The sequence below is a fragment of the Xenia sp. Carnegie-2017 genome, unplaced genomic scaffold (genome assembly GCF_021976095.1).
Source record: "Xenia sp. Carnegie-2017 unplaced genomic scaffold, XeniaSp_v1 HiC_scaffold_21, whole genome shotgun sequence".
Lineage (NCBI taxonomy): Eukaryota > Metazoa > Cnidaria > Anthozoa > Malacalcyonacea > Xeniidae > Xenia > Xenia sp. Carnegie-2017.
In genome coordinates, this window is record NW_025813484.1 from 2,357,420 (window position 1) to 2,375,918 (window position 18,499).

The 18,499-nt window shown below is 35.0% G+C and overlaps 4 protein-coding genes and 2 long non-coding RNA genes across 6 annotated transcripts; 1 reads left to right on the forward strand and 5 right to left on the reverse strand.

The window, feature by feature from the left end:
- Positions 1 to 541: 541 nt before the first annotated feature.
- On the reverse strand, positions 542 to 1,674 carry LOC124444808. The gene is made up of 2 exons (XM_046995465.1): positions 1,359 to 1,674; positions 542 to 970 (listed from the first exon to the last, which is right to left on the reverse strand). Exons 1-2 carry the CDS (start codon positions 1,560 to 1,562, stop codon positions 602 to 604), a joined length of 573 nt encoding a protein of 190 aa, XP_046851421.1. The 5' UTR covers positions 1,563 to 1,674; the 3' UTR covers positions 542 to 601.
- Positions 1,675 to 3,398: 1,724 nt separating this feature from the next.
- Positions 3,399 to 16,114, forward strand: LOC124444819. The gene is made up of 7 exons (XR_006948035.1): positions 3,399 to 4,280; positions 4,528 to 4,692; positions 5,739 to 5,780; positions 9,186 to 9,317; positions 12,269 to 12,400; positions 13,997 to 14,128; positions 16,008 to 16,114. It is a non-coding gene; the product is annotated as an uncharacterized LOC124444819 (long non-coding RNA).
- Positions 6,243 to 8,021, reverse strand: LOC124444813. Its single transcript, XM_046995469.1, has 2 exons — positions 7,685 to 8,021; positions 6,243 to 6,768 (listed from the first exon to the last, which is right to left on the reverse strand). The coding sequence occupies exons 1-2, from the start codon at positions 7,874 to 7,876 to the stop codon at positions 6,472 to 6,474; spliced, it is 489 nt and encodes a 162-aa protein (XP_046851425.1). The 5' UTR covers positions 7,877 to 8,021; the 3' UTR covers positions 6,243 to 6,471.
- LOC124444814 lies at positions 9,520 to 11,129 on the reverse strand. The gene is made up of 2 exons (XM_046995470.1): positions 10,817 to 11,129; positions 9,520 to 9,934 (listed from the first exon to the last, which is right to left on the reverse strand). The coding sequence occupies exons 1-2, from the start codon at positions 11,006 to 11,008 to the stop codon at positions 9,656 to 9,658; spliced, it is 471 nt and encodes a 156-aa protein (XP_046851426.1). The 5' UTR covers positions 11,009 to 11,129; the 3' UTR covers positions 9,520 to 9,655.
- LOC124444818 lies at positions 14,450 to 15,747 on the reverse strand. Its single transcript, XR_006948034.1, has 2 exons — positions 15,263 to 15,747; positions 14,450 to 14,876 (listed from the first exon to the last, which is right to left on the reverse strand). It is a non-coding gene; the product is annotated as an uncharacterized LOC124444818 (long non-coding RNA).
- A 301-nt stretch (positions 16,115 to 16,415) lies between the features above and the next one.
- On the reverse strand, positions 16,416 to 17,981 carry LOC124444807. The gene is made up of 3 exons (XM_046995464.1): positions 17,827 to 17,981; positions 17,284 to 17,471; positions 16,416 to 16,891 (listed from the first exon to the last, which is right to left on the reverse strand). Exons 2-3 carry the CDS (start codon positions 17,452 to 17,454, stop codon positions 16,472 to 16,474), a joined length of 591 nt encoding a protein of 196 aa, XP_046851420.1. The 5' UTR covers positions 17,455 to 17,471; positions 17,827 to 17,981; the 3' UTR covers positions 16,416 to 16,471.
- Between the last annotated feature and the right edge of the window lie 518 nt (positions 17,982 to 18,499).

Genomic DNA, 18,499 nt, shown 5'->3' on the forward strand with positions numbered 1-18,499 from the left:
GTTAAGTGGGTCGTTAAATTACTTGTTATTGTTGTACGTATTCAGTTCAGGAACATTCTTGAAATACTGATTGATAATTTTCTTCTAGGACTTAATCTTATCTCAGTCATTCAGGATGTTTTAACTGAAGCGAACATTCCGCAGCTGAAAGGATGTTTTGAAACATCACTGGAGGCTCATTTATCTTTACGTGGAAAATGGAGATCATTGAATTCTTGTGGTGAGTAAACAATTGAAAATTTGACAGGTCAAATATAGCTTATCCAGCGGAATTTTAATAATTGGAAGTTGTATTAGGTTGATTGATCGCCTAAAACGTCCTTCACACAACTGCTAATTTAGGAAGCTGAGGTTAACGTGCTTCTGTCATGGCAACTTTAAAACCATAAGTTTACGGGGAAAAATGCAACGCAACTTTCCCACTTGTCATTGGGGAAATGAAAGACTTTTACTTTTAAATCAAATGATAATACGGAGCTCAACGAACTTCTTGTAACCAGAAGCATAAGTCAACCATTTTGTTCTCTGTTATACGCATGACTCAGTTTAAACTTGACTTTTATTTTCTTTTTTTATGCATGCTCGATATTTTAAAGTTAGTTTAAACTTTCAACTTGATACATAATCTACGTAAACAGGTTTTTCCATTTGGAAGTTTTTCCCTTTTTTCACACTTGTTCTTGGGGGGCTTTATGCCGATGACTTTATGACCTCCTTTAATTTTGGAAATACTTGGTTTAATGATCGTGGTAGGTTTCTGTGGCCCATATTTTGCTACGCATTCAAGAATGCAATGGATTCCGTCACTGGGGCATCTCCATGGGGGAGAGCGTTGATACTTTTTCATGCACAAGGTGTACGTTGGAAGGTCACATTTCTTACAGCACTGGTAAATATCATACATGAATTGATAACTTCCCTGATGGTTGACAATACTTGGATATGTGCAATCATATGGCCAAAGTTTGATCTATATAAATATGAACAGAAATGTCTGTTTTACATTTAGAAAATATGGTTGTCATCTTTTCATAAATTTCATCGTCTACAAAGAAAATCGAGTATAATACAAAATGGATATATTGATTCACAGCTTGAAATATCCTACTGTAATCATTTTAATCCTTTATGTTGCCTTAAGCCTTAGATCAGGTCCTGAATTTATATAACAATTGGTTAGTTTTTAAAAGTCTTAATTCGTTTCTATACATCCATGCATGTAGCTAAAAATGAAGCTCAATTTGAATTTCATTTTTCAATTGAAATCCTCTAGCAGTCAAGGGCACAAATGTGTTAAATTGTACATTTTAAAGATCGAGTGTTTTATTCTGAATAGCCATATTCAAATATTAACTTACCGAGCGTTTCTTGCGACTATGTTTTGAAAGGATAGCTACTATTTTGGATTCACTGCAGTATCTTGAGTCTTTGACGGGGGAAAATATTACTGGTTTAGTGGGTGGTGGTGGTGTTGGTGGTTTTACAGTTTTAAAGACGGGGAAAGGTTTGAATAAACGTCGTCTACGCATAAACGGTGGTAGACCTTTCCAAGCACATGCCATCGTTGTCAGCAACAAAATTACTCCGTGAATGACAGCTATCCATCCCGTATTGCATGTGATCCTTCAACAAATGATTATCGTTGAAAACTCTAAAAAATACCTAATGAAAATTTCATCGGGGAATCTCCACGACACGTGCAGAGATAAAAATGAAATTCCTCAGAATTAATATGGACTCAATATATACATCATTGTACAGAAAGTTTCATTGTTTGTCATTGGTAATGATAGTAATATTGTTTGATGGTTTCAAGTCGACAAGTGAAAAGCTAGGTTACTTGTTACAGCCAACTTTTTTGTCATGTACACAATTTCACTATTTCATCATTAGAGAAAAATATGATTTTATCGAGTAACGACCGTTGCATCAACATTGTCATACCAATACAAGCCTTAGGTCTGGTATTAATGTGAATGGAGTATAATAGTGTCTGTTTTTACCGATTCTGTTAAACTCTGCGTACTTTGACTGAATTGACTCTTGTTTTCAATTGAATCCGCTTTCTTGAGGATATATGTGACAATGATTCAAAAGCAAGAGACACTATAAATGCGCGCAAAACAATTTTTACTTCTTTATATATTTTATTTGCAAGTTAAGTGGGTCGTTAAATTACTTATTGCGCATGATCACTTCCGTAGTCGTCGAATCACTTGTGTGATACTTTGCAGCTCTTATAGTATATATGTGGTAGATTGCATGGCTCTTGACTAAACAAGAAAAAGTCATAATCTTCTTCGTGGGGAATGAAAATATCCTTACAAAAAAAAAATGTTTCGCTATGATTGCTGTTGTGATGATTTCGTCATTGTACTAACCAACACCCAAACCGTCATCTTCTTATGCACGTTTTTATTAAGTGCGTTTAAGTAACACATCCGGCTTAAATAACGGCTGTTTTTGAATTTTCAAAATCTCAAAACTCTCAACATGTGATAACACACAAACGTTGACGTTGACTGTTAGCCAAAAGTTTGTGGTTCATGTTGTGGTTGCATTATTGCAATATTTCGTTGTTCATTTATCAAAAATAACACGCTTCTCAACGTTTGTAGACATGTGACTCCTTTCTAAAGATAAGATTTGTTGAGTTATGAGTTATGACACTTGATTATTTTACAAAAATTTTGCGTTTATAACGTGGTTCAACGTTTAAGATCAGCAAACAGCAATATTGATTGTACATAAATATGCAGGGCAGTTTTTTAGCTCAGAGTTATAAAAATGAATGCCCGTTTTTCATTTCTCAATTCTTACAAATTCTTCCTACTGTCTCTTTTGATTTTTTAGATAAATTCTCCTCGGTCCAGAAAAGTTCTTGAAATAATCATTGTTATACTTGATTCATTGCAGGTTCTGACATTGTCAAGAAAGTGATTTGAATTTTACAACTATGAAATGTGGCAGATCATTTGAAATTAATGGACCGAGAAAGGTAACCAACCATTTATCATTTTACTGCACGTAAACAATTTAATATTTAGTTCCTCGCTGATGTTTGATGACTAAAGACATCCTTTTGTTTGGAAAATTAAAGTCATTCACTGTTTTTCTTCTAAATAAACAAATTTTCCTATCCTACAAAAGTGTAAGTAGGATCAAATCGGCTTTATTGATTCTGATGACGACTACTCATCCTGGATCAGGCTGGATGAGTCACGACAACAACTGATTTATATATGTACGAGTTGATTTATTCGTATCAGCTTGCTTAAATTTTCACGGCGAAATAATAAACACTTACTATAAGCAGTACAAAGATTTCTACCAAAGGATTTTCTTTTATTTTTATAATGCTCAATCCTTCACACGTACTCTTAAACTAACTTGATACATAATCTACGTATACAGGTGTTTCCATTTGGAAGTGTTTCCTTTCTTTCACATTCAAACTTTGGGGGGCTTATGATCTGACCCCCCTGGCCTCCTTTGGGACATGGGGGACAGGGTCTCCCAACGGTTATTTGACCTTTTTGACCCCCCATGTCTCCTTTGGGACCGGGGGGACCAGGTCTCTCACGTTCTCGTGGTCCATGCTTTTTGATACAACCAAACATGCAACGTATGCCTTTACTGGGACATACCAACGATGAATCCTTCGGACGATTTTTGACGCATCTCGCAAACTTTGGAGTTTCACATTTCTGACAACACTTGAAAATATCATACATCAGTTGATATTCGCCCTTGTATTTCATAAAACTTGGATGCACACAGTTAAATGGCCATTTTGTTGTCTATATTCAAATGGAGAGAATTGTCTTAGACTAAGCAACTATGGTCATTATTGGGTATAAAAGAAAATGACTTGAGTCAAGATGAAACTTTGTAATCTTTTGAATGATAATTCCTTCGTGTTATGATGGCTTCCCGAAAGCAATTAGTCGGCTAACAATGTTATTTTCAGAACTTGTTTACTCTGAATGGTCTGACATTTCAACGGCTGCATAAATATGGTATTGACGAACGCTGAAAACTTTGGAATAGTCCTAGTGTTTATCTGACGTACAAGTTTCTTAACAATCAATTAAGTCCTTCTTTCTCTGCTGTGTAACATCATCAAGTCAATTTGTTTGGTTTCATTACAAAAGAGCAATGCAAAGAATACCGTCGAGCCTTTCTTAACCTTCCGAGCGCTTGCTGCGACCTTGTTTCGAAATCGAAGCTATTAATTGTGATTCATAGCAGTATCTACGAATGATGTGACTTTAACACAAGTATGTTATTTAATGTGAATACCTATACGTATGATGTGACTTTAACACAAGTATGTTATTTAATGTGAATGCCATCTGATGTGACATTAACACAACTAAATATGTACTTTTCAAGAAATCTTACCAACAATTTTAATGTACGTAAATGGACATAGCATTTTTCTAATGTTTCATGATTTCATTTTATTTCTTCTTAATCAAATGAAATGAAGTATGCTATAAAATGTCTAACTTAACTGATCTACAGGAGAGTTACAACAGCTTCATTGACCTACAAGATAAGCTGCATCAGAACATTTGTCGAAAGCGAACATTGGTAGCTATAGGCACTCATGACCTTGACACCGTCAAAGGACCTTTTCTGTATGATGCGAGAACTCCACAAGACATAAAATTTGTGCCCTTGAATAAGGTTTGTTGAAGATTGTGCTAACTTTGTTTGATGATTTTTTGCCCTTGAATTGATGTTTTGTAATAATGAAATTTGTGGTGTGGCAAATTTTTGCAAGTGGTGTAAAGCTTGGATCTGATTCTATGCCAGCTTAAAAGGCACCAGCATTAAACATAGTAAAGCATCTTGTTAAACATTATAAATTATACATTACCATGTCTTTGTAGTCTGAAGTGTACTAAAAGCATTCAATTTTAGAGTGTTTTTTATAAGATGGAACGCGCATGAAACATTTGTAGTCTGAAGTGTACTAAAAGCATTCAATTTTAGGGTGTTTTTTATAAGATGGAACGCGCATGAAACATTTGTAGTCTGAAGTGTACTAAAAGCATTCAATTTTAGAGTGTTTTTTATAAGATGGAACGCGCATGAAACATTTGTAGTCTGAAGTGTACTAAAAGCATTCAATTTTAGAGTGTTTTTTATAAGATGGAACGCGCATGAAACATTTGTAGTCTGAAGTGTACTAAAAGCATTCAATTTAAGGGGGTTTTTCATAAGATTGAACGTGCATGAAACATGGACGGACATAGGAAGGTCGATAATGTCGGCGAGCTTTATTTATATGTACATTTTATAGTCTTTAAACAACAATGGCTTCATACGTCCCTGCGATAAAATGCTTTTCTTGATAGCATTTTCAACTGCCTTTTAAAGCTGTGCGGTTCTAGAAAATTTTTTCTCGATTTCGGATTCCCACATTCCCCGCTCGGCAAAATGTGTGGGTTTCACACCTCACCCCACATTCCCCGCTCGGCACAATGTGTGGATTTCACACCTCACTCTACATTCCCCGCTCGACAAAATGTGTGGTTTTCACACCTCACCCCACATTCCCCGCTCGGCACAATTTGTGGTTTTCACACCTCACTCTACATTCCCCGCTCGACAAAATGTGTGGTTTTCACACCTCACCCCACATTCCCCGCTGCGCACATCTCTGCTATCAATGTTTACTGTGGTAATTGGACAGATTAATTTTAGTTCAACTTTTTTTACTGCTCTAGCATAAGGAATATACAGCTGTCGAGATGATGGATCTTTATCAGGTACCAAGTATCACGACATTTCTTGCATTTTTTCTTGTATGAATTTTAAAGTAAAGGTTTCACATGTGAATGATGTGATTGCTATTTTAACATATTTATACGCTGAAGAAGATTGATAACTGATAAGAGATGACTGCTTCTTACTAAGGCTGACCATTTACCGATCAATCGACTCATCCCTAAATTGCTTGGGAAATTAGCGCTACTTTCAAAGCAGTGTAAAAAGGCAATGACACGCGACATTTTTCAAGCCTCGTCAAAGAGGTTGTTGCTGATTATTGTTTTCACAAATTGTTTATGAGCGTTAATATAAATGTGCGAATGTGATCAGTAGTCGAAGCGAGCGGCTAATAAATTACATTTCTTACTCTTTCTTCATTTGCATAAAGTGCGTGACCTACCGCACGTTTTGTCCGTCGAAGAGATATCGCTCTAAGAATAGCCGTAACATCCCTCGACCTACAGAAAGGTATACGCCTTCCAAACGAATCATAGCACAATAAAACAATCAGCAATGAAAAAAGAAAGATATTGCCGCTTTTGGTCATACTTTTATTTAATAACTTTCAACTATTGGTTGTTCTTTATTTTCCAGCTTTGGCCAGAGTCTGAAATTTGGTTTGTAAAAGTGTAGTGTTCATTGGTCTTCTAAAATTGTTTTGAGCAAAATGTATCACTGGAGGTTTCGTTTTCAACTTGATACATTTTGTTGCATACAACAATTGCGCAGCGTGCATACTTTCGATGTGCATTTTCTTCTCGCTTGCCTTCTCGCTGCACTTGGTTGGAGACATTTGCAGCTACAAGAAAATGCTTCACTTCGGCAAATGTAAAGTTCGTGGGGGTTGTTTGCATGGCTATGGCGAGACTGCACAAACTTTGGAAATTTACATTCGTTGCAGCATTCTTTAATACCCGTGTGGAAAACCAAATTTCCATTTACCACAATGAAAGCCAGATGTACACAGTTAACAGGAAAGTCGGATGCCTATTTGCGGAAGAAAATAAAAAATCACGCATAATTAAGATTTTTGGAAAATGATTTTACATTATTACAATAAAACCTAATCAATTGATTGTTAGAAAAGAATATACATGTCACTGTTATTACCCACCCTCCCCCAGTTATCGATGCTGGCCACTGGCTACTTCCAATTGTCGGTTAGAAATTCTATATACTGATTGGCTATTTAAGCATTGTTTTTTTAGAAATTTGGAAATCCTTTTTCAGGATTACTGTTGTGAATTTATCTTTAATCCAATCTCTGACCAATATTTTTGCCATAGCATAATCAAAATTTGTGTTAGTTAGGCTATAAGGATCAATTTTGCGTATTTGTTGAACCATACTTGGTGTGAAAATGAGCGATTAACCATCAACCTTGCAAATTTCCTTTCTTACAAGAATTCGAACTATATAATTGGACGAAATGCTTTGGTAATTTGCCTCCAGGCATAAACTACAGCTGACTTTTTTTCATGTTCGTTCATTTAAACTTATCAATTCGAGTCGTAAGAATTTTGACCATAAATATGTTTAAAATATCTGTTGCACGCCAACAATTAGATTCCATCACTTGAAATGAGTGTCAGTACGACAACTTAGATACATACGATAGACTTACCTTGTATTTAACTCTCTTTAATAATTAAACATAGATATAAATTACTGCGGTTTTCTTAAGAAGCAATTTCTTTGTTTGACTGTCTATCGATATGGTACATTCCAAGGAGATTTATGTACTTTTTATTTGTGACAATAGTTTTATTCTTAACTTAATCCTCTGGTATGGAGGCATATTCGTAAGTGATCTAGTTGATTCTTTTGTGGTAGCTAAGAAGAGCGGTACAATTATCCGTTCCTATTTTTATATTCTAGCGGTAAAACTTTTTAATTTTACTACCGATCTCTTTCTTCTTTGTCCTTCAAGCAGACTTATTTTAGCGATTTTCAGATATTTTGAAGGTGTTGAAGGGCAACTTGGTAGAAATGGCTTTCGACTTTTTGATTTCACAACGCGTTTAGCTTCTCCTTGATCGATCACAGTAAGAATGACTTGAACGAGAAGGAATAAGGCGACTATAAACTTCATCATTCTTTATGCCTTGGTCTTAGATACCTTTGCTTTTCTGTTATAGCTAGCCGTTTCCTCAATGCTCTGTATTCTTGATGCTCTCACCAGCAACAAATCGCTTCATTTTTATACCATTTGGTCCCGTGATATCTCGGGAAGTCGAAGTCACATATTTTTCAGTGGGTGAACTTGGTGAGGCGCTTTTTACCATTCAACCTATGAAATACATGCAGGAGTACACTGCAAGACGCCTCCACTTTATCATATCTCCTGCTGTCTTGTGCATACGTTGCTGTGAAACAAAGATACTTTAATACCTTTAATGGTTTAGGAAATGATATAGAATTTGTAAGTGTAGGAATTCTTTGCACTTAATCTTCCAATACTTAAAATAATTCACTTGTTAATGTAAAGAACGAACCAAGAACTTTGATGATGACGATTAACATTTTGAATCGAATTTATACTTTCAATATGTTCCTTCCAATCATGCTTGGGAATCGGTTCGTATAACTTGTAAACGTACATTTCATTGCAAGGGTAACATGAGATTGGAAGCTATTTGCAAATATTTTTTGTTTTGTCACTGGAAAAACGATGAAGGAAATATATTTTCTGAAAAAATGAATGATAATTTTGGTAAAAAAATTTGCATAGCAGAAGTTATATTTGGGTTGGGTTAGCCTCTGTTGTGTTTCGTTCTAGAAAATATTAGACCGCGTTGACAGGTTCTTTGTTATTATTTTTTGTTTCGAAAGCGTTCTGCACACGAAAAGTTTGAAATGGGATGAGTTCTTTGTTCATTAAAACTTTATAGTGTATGGCGTGGCCATGTTCAATCCGTGTTGCTGAAGCTAGACTAAAGAAAATATCAAATTTCGGCTTCCTTAATGAAATTACTTAAAGAAATTTTGCTAAGATGGATTTGATTTGCAAAAATAGCCTTACGTAAACTAGGTAAATTTGCTGCTCACTCGTTCAATTATCAGTGAAAATCTCTCGCGTTGACACTTTTTGAAAGCTATAGGAATAAAACCTATTTCAAAAATTAGTATAATCTTTTGTAGAAATTTTAAAATCCTCTCTACATTTTTACACCACATTTAGCTTTTGTCAAAAGCGTTCTCATTGTTCTTTCGATCCGGTGGATTTCATGAAATTCAAAACTCTTAAAAACTCTTAAATCCGGTTTCCCCCTGGCACAAAATTAATTCTACTTGCGTAGTTTGTTGCCTCTGAACATGCTGTATAAGTTAAAAATACATTGTTATTGTTGTACGTATTCAGTTCAGGAACATTCTTGAAATACTGATTGATAATTTTCTTCTAGGATTTAATCTTATCTCAGTCATTCAGGATGTTTTAACTGAAGCGACCATTCGGCAGCTGAAAGGATGTTTTGAGACATCACTGGAGGTTTATTTATCTTTACGTGGAAAATAAAGGTCATTGAATTCTTGTGGTGAGTAAACACTTGAAAATTTGACTGGTTATTGCTTATCTAGCAAAAATTTAATAATTGGAAGTTGTATTAGGTTGATTAATGGCCTAAAACTTCCTTCACACAACTGCTAATTTAGGAAGCTGAGGTTCATATGTGCCCTGCGTACAGGCTACCCACAAAAACTGAAAGTTTTAATGATCGTAAACAAAATACGGAGAACTGAAATTCAAATTTTATTTTTATTATCTTTTACGTTGAATATCTGACAATCATTGTAATTAACATTGCATGCATGTAGCTAAACTCGTTAGTGCTGTAAGAATGTTTCAACCAAGTCGTTTCACTGGAGATTTGGTTTACAACGTGATACATTGTTGTTGCAGACAACATCCGCCTGGCGTGCATTTATTTGATGTGCATTTTTTTGCACTTCGTTGGTGACATCTGCAGATACAAGAAAATGCTTCATTTCGGCAAATGGAAAGTTTGTGGGGGTTGTTTGCATGCGTTTTGAGACACTTCAAAAACTTATCATAGCATGTCTTGCAGCATTCATAAGTATCCAAGTGGAAAGTCGAAATTCCATTTGCCATAATCAAAGCCAGATGTACACACTTAACAGGAAAGTCGGATGCCTATTTGCGGAAGAAAATAAAAAATCACATTATTACAATAAAACCTAATCAATTGTGTGTTAGAAAAGAATATACATGTCACTGTTATTACCCACCCTCCCCCAGTTATCGATGCTGGCCACTGGCTACTTCGAATTTTCGATTAGAAATTCTATATACTGATTGGCTATTTAAGCATTGTTTTTTTTAGAAATTTAGAAATCCTTTTTCAGGATTACTGTTGTGAATTTATCTTCAATCCAATCTCTGACCAATATTTTTGCCATAGCATAATAAAATTTGTGTTAGTGGGGTTATAAGGATCAATTTTGCGTATTTGTTGAACCATGCTTGGTGTGAAAATGAGCGATTAACCATCAACCTTGCAAATTTCCTTTCTTACAAGAATTCGAACTATATAATTGGACGAAATGCTTGGGTAATTTGCCTTCAGGCATAAACTACAGCTGACTTTTTCATGTTCGTTCATTTAAACTTATCAATTCGAGTCGTAAGAATTTTGACCATAAATATGTTTAAAATATCTGTTGCACGCCAACAATTAGATTCCATCACTTGAAATGAGTGTCAGTACGACAACTTAGGTACATACGATAGACTTACCTTGTATTTAACTCTCTTTAATAATTAAACATAGATATAAATTATTGCGGTTTTCTTAAGGAGCAATTTCTTTGTTTGACTGTCTATCGATATGGTACATTCCAAGGAGATTTATTTACTTTTGATATGAGACAATAGTTTTATTCTTAACTTAATCCTCTGGTATGGAGGCATATTCGTAAGTGATCTAGTTGATTCTTTTGTGGTAGCTAAGAAGAGCGGTACAATTATCCGTTCCTATTTTTATATTCTAGCGGTAAAACTTTTTAATATCCCTACCGATGTCTTTCTTCTTTGTCCTTCAAGCAGACTTATTTTAGCGATTTTCAGATATTTTGAACGTGTTGAAGGGCAACTTGGTAGAAATGGCTTTCGACTTTTTGATTTCACAACGCGTTTAGCTTCTCCTTGATCGATCACAGTAAAAATGACTTGAACGAGAAGGAATAAGGCGACTATAAACTTCATCATTCTTTATGCCTTGGTCTTAGATACCTTTGCTTTTCTGTTATAGCTAGCCGTTTCCTCAATGCTCTGTATTCTTGATGCTCTCACCAGCAACAAATCGCTTCATTTTTATACCATTTGGTCCCGTGATATCTCGGGAAGTCGAAGTCACATATTTTTTCAGTGGGTAAACTTGGTGAGGCGCTTTTTTACCATTCAACCTATGAAATACATGCAGGAGTACACTGCAAGACGCCTCCACTTTATCATATCTCCTGCTGTCTTGTGCATACGTTGCTGTGAAACAAAGATACTTTAATACCTTTAATGGTTTAGGAAATGATATAGAATTTGTAAGTGTAGGAATTCTTTGCACTTAATCTTCCAATACTTAAAATAATTCACTTGTTAATGTAAAGAACGAACCAAGAACTTTGATGATGACGATTAACATTTTGAATCGAATTTATACTTTCAATATGTTCCTTCCAATCATGCTTGGGAATCGGTTCGTATAACTTGTAAACGTACATTTCATTGCAAGGGCTACATGAGATTGGAAGCTATTTGCAAATATTTTTTGTTTTGTCACTGGAAAACGATGAAGGAAATATATTTTCTGAAAAAATAAATGATAATTTTGGTAAAAAATTTGCATAGCAGAACTTATATTTGGGTTGGGTTAGCCTCTGTTGTGTTCCGTTCAAGAAAATATTAGACCGCGTTGACAGGTTCTTTGTTATTATTTTTTGTTTCGAAAGCGTACGGCACACGAAAAGTTTGAAATGGGATGAGTTCTTTGTTAATGAAAACTTTATAATGTATGGCGTGGCCATGTTCAATCCGTGTTGCTGAAGCTAGACTAAAGAAAATATCAAATTTCGGCTTCCTTAATAAAATTACTTAAAGAAATTTCGCTAAGATGGATTTGATTTGCAAAAATAGCCTTACGTAAACTAGGTAAATTTGCTGCTCACTCGTTCAATTGTCAGTGAAAATCTCTCACGTTGACACTTTTTGAAAGCTATAGGAATAAAACCTATTTCAAAAATTAGTATAATCTTTTCTAGAAATTTTAAAATCCTCTCTACATTTTTACTCATGAAATTTGGATTTCATGAAATTCAAAACTCTTAAATCCGGTTTCCCCCTGGCACAAAATTAATTCTACTTGCGTAGTTTGTTGCCTCTGAACATGCTGTGTAAGTTAAAAATACATTGTTATTGTTGTACGTATTCAGTTCAGGAACATTCTTGAAATACTGATTGATAATTTTCTTCTAGGACTTAATCTTATCTCAGTCATTCAGGATGTTTTAATTGAAGCGACCATTCGGCAGCTGAAAGGATGTTTTGAAACATCACTGGAGGTTTATTTATCTTTACGTGGAAAATAAAGGTCATTGAATTCTTGTGGTGAGTAAACATTTGAAAGGCCAAATATAGCTTTGACAGGTCAAATATAGCTTATCAAGCGGAAATTTAATAATTGGAAGGTGTATTAGGTTGATTGATGGCCTAAAATTTCCTTCACACAACTGCTAATTTAGGAAGCTGAGGTTAACGTGCTTCTGTCATGGCAACTTTAAAATCATAAGTTTGCAGGAAAAATGCAACGCAACTGAAACATTTGGGGAAATGAAAGACTTTTACTTTTAAATCAAATAATAATACGGAGCTCAACGAACTTCTTGTAACCAGAAGCATAAGTCAACCATTTTGTTCTCTGTTATATGCATGACTCAGTTTAAACTTGACTTTTATTTTCTTTTTTTGTTCATGCTCGATACTTTACAGTTAGTTCATCGTCTACACAGAAAATCGAGCATAAGACAAAATGGATATATTGATTCACAGCTTGAGATATCCTACTGTAATCACTTTAATCCTTTATGTTATCTTAAGCCATAGATTAGGTCCTGAATTTATATAACAATTGGTTAGTTTTTAAAAGTCTTAATTCGTTTCTATACATCCAAGCATGTAGCTAAAAATGAAGCACAATTTGAATTTTATTTTTCAATTGAAATCCTCGAGCAGTCAAGGGCACAAATGTGTTCAACTGTACATTTTAAAGATCGATTGTTTTATTCTGAAAGGCCATGTTCAAATATTAACTTACCGAGCGTTTCTTGCGACTATGTTTTGAAAGGATAGCTACTATTTTGGATTCATTGCAGTATCTTGAGTCTTTGACGGGGGGAAATATTACTGGTTTAGTAGGTGGTGGTGGTGTTGGTGGTTTTACAGTTTTAAAAACAGGGAAAGGTTTGAATAAACGTCGTCTACGCACAAACGTTGGTAGACCTTTCCAAGCACATGCCATTGTTGTCAGCAACAAAATTACTCCGTGAAGAACAGTTATCCATCCCATCATGCATGTGATCCTTCAACAAATGATTATCGTTGAAGACTCTAAAAAATACCTAATGAAAATTTCATCGGGGAATCTCCACGACACGTGCAGAGATAAAAATGAAATTCCTCAGAATTATTATGGACTCAATATATACATCATTGTACAGAAAGTTTCATTGTTTGTCATTGGTAATAATAGTAATCTTTTTCGAAAGTTTTAAGTCGACAAGTGAATCGCTAGGTTACTTGTTACAGCCAACTTTTTTGTCATGTACACAATTTCACTATTTCATCACTAGAGAAAAATATGATTTTATCGAGTAACGACCGTTGCATCAACATTGTCATACCAATACAAGCCTTAGGTCTGGTATTAATGTGAATGGAGTATAATAGTGTCTGTTTTTACCGATTCTGTTAAACTCTGCATACTTTGACTGAGTTGACTCTTGTTTTCAATTGAATCTGCTTTCTTCACGATATATGTGACAATGGTTACAAAGCAAGAGACACTATACATGCGCGCAAAACAATTTTTACTTTTTTATATATTTTATTTGCAAGTTAAGTGGGTCGTTAAATTACTTATTGTTATTGTTGTACGTATTCAGTTCAGGAACATTCTTGAAATACTGATTGATAATTTTCTTCTAGGACTTAATCTTATCTCAGTCATTCAGGATGTTTTAACTGAAGCGAACATTCCGCAGCTGAAAGGATGTTTTGAAACATCACTGGAGGCTCATTTATCTTTACGTGGAAAATGGAGATCATTGAATTCTTGTGGTGAGTAAACAATTGAAAATTTGACAGGTCAAATATAGCTTATCCAGCGGAATTTTAATAATTGGAAGTTGTATTAGGTTGATTGATGGCCTAAAACGTCCTTCACACAACTGCTAATTTAGGAAGCTGAGGTTAACGTGCTTCTGTCATGGCAACTTTAAAACCATAAGTTTACGGGGAAAAATGCAACGCAACTTTTCCACTTGTCATTGGGGAAATGAAAGACTTTTACTTTTAAATCAAATGATAATACGGAGCTCAACGAACTTCTTGTAACCAGAAGCATAAGTCAACCATTTTGTTCTCTGTTATACGCATGACTCAGTTTAAACTTGACTTTTATTTTCTTTTTTTATGCATGCTCGATATTTTACAGTTAGTTTAAACTTTCAACTTGATACATAATCTACGTAAACAGGTTTTTCCATTTGGAAGTTTTCCCTTTTTCACACTTGTTCTTGGGGGGCTTTATGCCGATGACTTTATGACCTCCTTTAATTTTGGAAATACTTGGTTTTATGATCGTGGTAGGTTTCTGTGGCCCATATTTTGCTACGCATTCAAGAATGCAATGGATTCCGTCACTGGGGCATCTCCATGGGGGAGAGCGTTGATACTTTTTCATGCACAAGGTGTACGTTGGAAGGTCACATTTCTTACAGCACTGGTAAATATCATACATGAATTGATAACTGCCCTGATGGTTGACAATACTTGGATATGTGCAATCATATGGCCAAAGTTTGACCTATATAAATATGAACAGAAATGTCTATTTTACATTTAGAAAATATGGTTGTCATCTTTTCATAAATTTCATCGTCTACACTGACAATCGAGCATGATACAAAATGGATATATTGATTCACAGCTTGAAATATTCTACTGTAATCTCTTTAATCCTTTATGTGGCCTTAAGCCATAGATCAGGTCCTGAATTTATATAACAATTGGTTAGTTTTAAAAGTCTTAATTCGTTTCTATACATCCATGCATGTAGCTAAAATGAAGCACAATTTGAATTTCATTTTTCAATTGAAATCCTCGAGCAGTCAAGGGCACAAATGTGTTCAACTGTACATTTTAAAGATCGATTGTTTTATTCTGAAAGGCCATATTGAAATAATAACTTACCGAGCGTTTCTTGCGACTATGTTTTGAAAGGATATCTACTATTTTGGATTCACTGCAGTATCTTGAGTCTTTGACGGGGGAAAATATTACTGGTTTAGTAGGTGCTGGTGGTGTTGGTGGTTTTACAGTTTTAAAGACGGGGAAAGGTTTGAATAAACGTCGCTATGTTTCGCTATGATTGCTGTTGTGATGATTTCGTCATTGCACCAACCAACTGCCAAACCGTCATCTTCTTATGCACGTTTCATTAAGTGCGTTTAAGTAACACATCCGGCTTAAATAACGGCTGTTTTTGAATTTTCAAAATCTCAAAACTCTCAACTTTTGGCAAACGGTCAAACTTTAACGTTCACTGTTAGCCAAAAGTTTGTGGTTCACGGTGTGGTTGCATTATTGCAATATTTCGATGTTCATTTATCAAAAATAACACGCTTCTCAACGTTTGTGGACAAGTGACTCCTTTCTAAAGATAAGATTTGTTGAGTTATGAGTTATGACCCTTGATTATTTTACAAAAATTCTGCGTTTATAACGTGGTTCAACGTTTAAGATCAGCAAACAGCAATATTGATTGTACATAAATATGCAGAGTCATAAAAAGCCCAGAGTCATAAAAATGAATGCCCGTTTTTCATTTCTCAATTCTTACAAATTCTTCCTACTGTCTCTTTTGATGTTTTAGATAAATTCTCCTCGGTCCAGAAAAGTTCTTGAAATAATCATTGTTATACTTGATTCATTGCAGGTTCTGACATTGTCAAGAAAGTGATTTGAATTTTACAACTGTGAAATGTGGCAGATCATTTGAAATTAATGGACCGAGAAAGGTAACCGACCGTTTATCATTTTACTGCACTTAACCAATTTAATATTTACTTCCTCGCTGATGTTTGATGACTAAAGACATCCTTTTGTTTGGAAAATTAAAGTCATTCACTGTTTTTCTTCTAAATAAACAAATTTTCCTATCCTACAAAAGTGTAAGTAGGATCAAATCGGCTTTATTGATTCTAATGACGACTACTCATCCTGGATCAGGCTGGATGAGTCACGACAACAACTGATTTATATATGTACGAGTTGATTTACTCGTATCAGCTTGCTTAAATCTTCACGGCGAAATAATAAACACTTACTATAAGCAGTACAAAGATTTTTAGCCAAAGATTTTCTTTTATTTTTATAATGCTCAATTCTTCACGCGTACTCTTACAGTAACTTGATACATAATCTACGTATACAGGTGTTTCCATTTGGAAGTGTTTCCTTTCTTTCACATTCAAACTTTGGGGGGCTTATGATCTGACCCCCCTGGCCTCCTTTGGGACCGGGGGGACCGGGTCTCCCAACGGGTATTTGACCTTTTTGACCCCCCAGCTCTCCTTTGGGACCGGGGGGACCAGGTCTCTGACGTTCTCGTGGTCCATGCTTTTTGATACAATCAAACATGCAACGTATGCCTTTACTGGGACATACCAACGATGAATCCTTCGGACGATTTTTGACGCATCTCGCAAACTTTGGAGTTTCACACTTCTGACAACACTTGAAAATATCTAACATCAGTTGATATTCGCCATTGTATTTCATAACACTTGGATGCACACAATTAAATGGCCATTGTATTGTCTATATTCAAATGGAGAGAATTGTCTTAGACTAAGCAACTATGGTCATTATTGGGTATAAAAGAAAATGACTTGAGTCAAGATGAAACTTTGTAATCTTTTGAATGATAATTCCTTCGTGTTATGATGGCTTTCCGAAAGCAATTAGTCGGCAAACAATGTTATTTTCAGAACTTGTTTACTCTGAATGGTCTGACATTTCAACGGCTGCATAAATATGGTATTGACGAACGCTGAAAACTTTGGAATAGTCCTAGTGTTTATCTGACGTACAAGTTTCTTAACAATTAATTAAGTCCTTCTTTCTCTGCTGTGTAACATCATCAAGTCACATCGTTTGGTTTCATTACAAAAGAGCAATGCAAAGAATACCATGAGCCTTTCTCAACCTACCGAGCGTTTGTTGCGACCTTGTTTCGAAATGGAAGCTATTAATTGTGATTCATTGCAGTATCTTGAGTCTTTGACGGGGGAAATTTGCAGCGTCCTTGTGAGTGAGGCATTTGTCATCATCATTGTTGTCAGAATCAACATGCCTCCATAAAGAACTTTCATCCATGCCATAATCCTTTTGTATCATCCTTCAAGATGTAAGTTACACATTTAAAGTAATCTATAAAAATACTCAAAGAAAATTCCATGAAAAAAAGATGGATGGAAGATTTAACAGTAATATGATAAAGACAATATGTGTATTGGAGTTTAAAGTGGAGATGATTCATTATAACTGCGTTTAACTTGATAATGTACAACAAGCTAGTTACAACCAAATTTTTTAGTACTGTAAGAAATAATTTCATAACTTTATCAAAAGACAAAGCTATCCAAGATGATTACAATCGAGTAACTTACGGCCGCTCATGTCAACATGTTCATTTATCAACGCAAGCATTACTTTTGGAATTATTTTGTTGAATTAAATCATTATCTACGTACCAATTGCGATAAATATCCTGCCTCTCGTTTCTATTGAATCGACTTTCTTGATGTGTCTATACTGCTATACAGTTTTGACGTCCGTTATTTTTGTATATCTCTGCTATTACGTCATCATGCTAGTAAAAGTAGCTCCCTATTCTAGAAAACGGAAACACCATTTTCCTAATCACCATATTTTGTTACAGCGCCGTAATTCGATTAAAACTTACCCACAGGATTTACTCAATCGAAAGCATCTTCAATTAAATTTTCTGGCAAGGCTTTTGCTAATTTTATTGATGTATAAGTCTTCGCTGATTTATCATTCTTGTATTTTCAAACACTTCACTTCGACATGGAAATCTTTTGTTGTGAAAGACTTTAAAACGTGTAAATCCGATTGTCATTATAGAAGCTCTTTTTAAGCTACTGCACCATTGTTCAAATTCTAAAGAGCGCTCTCTTTAAAGAACCCGCCCTATCCCGAGAATGTTCGGTGTTCATTCTGAGAAATATATTTTATTTGTGAAAAAGTGAGTAGTATGCGTGCGTCCTTATAGAATAACAACGTTTATTGGAAAAGCTAAACAAGATAACCTGTAAAAAGATGATCAATGCTAGTTATGAGGACGTTACTTTGTGACACATTGATCAATCTTTTGTAGTCTTTGAAATTGGTAGATTTAATACA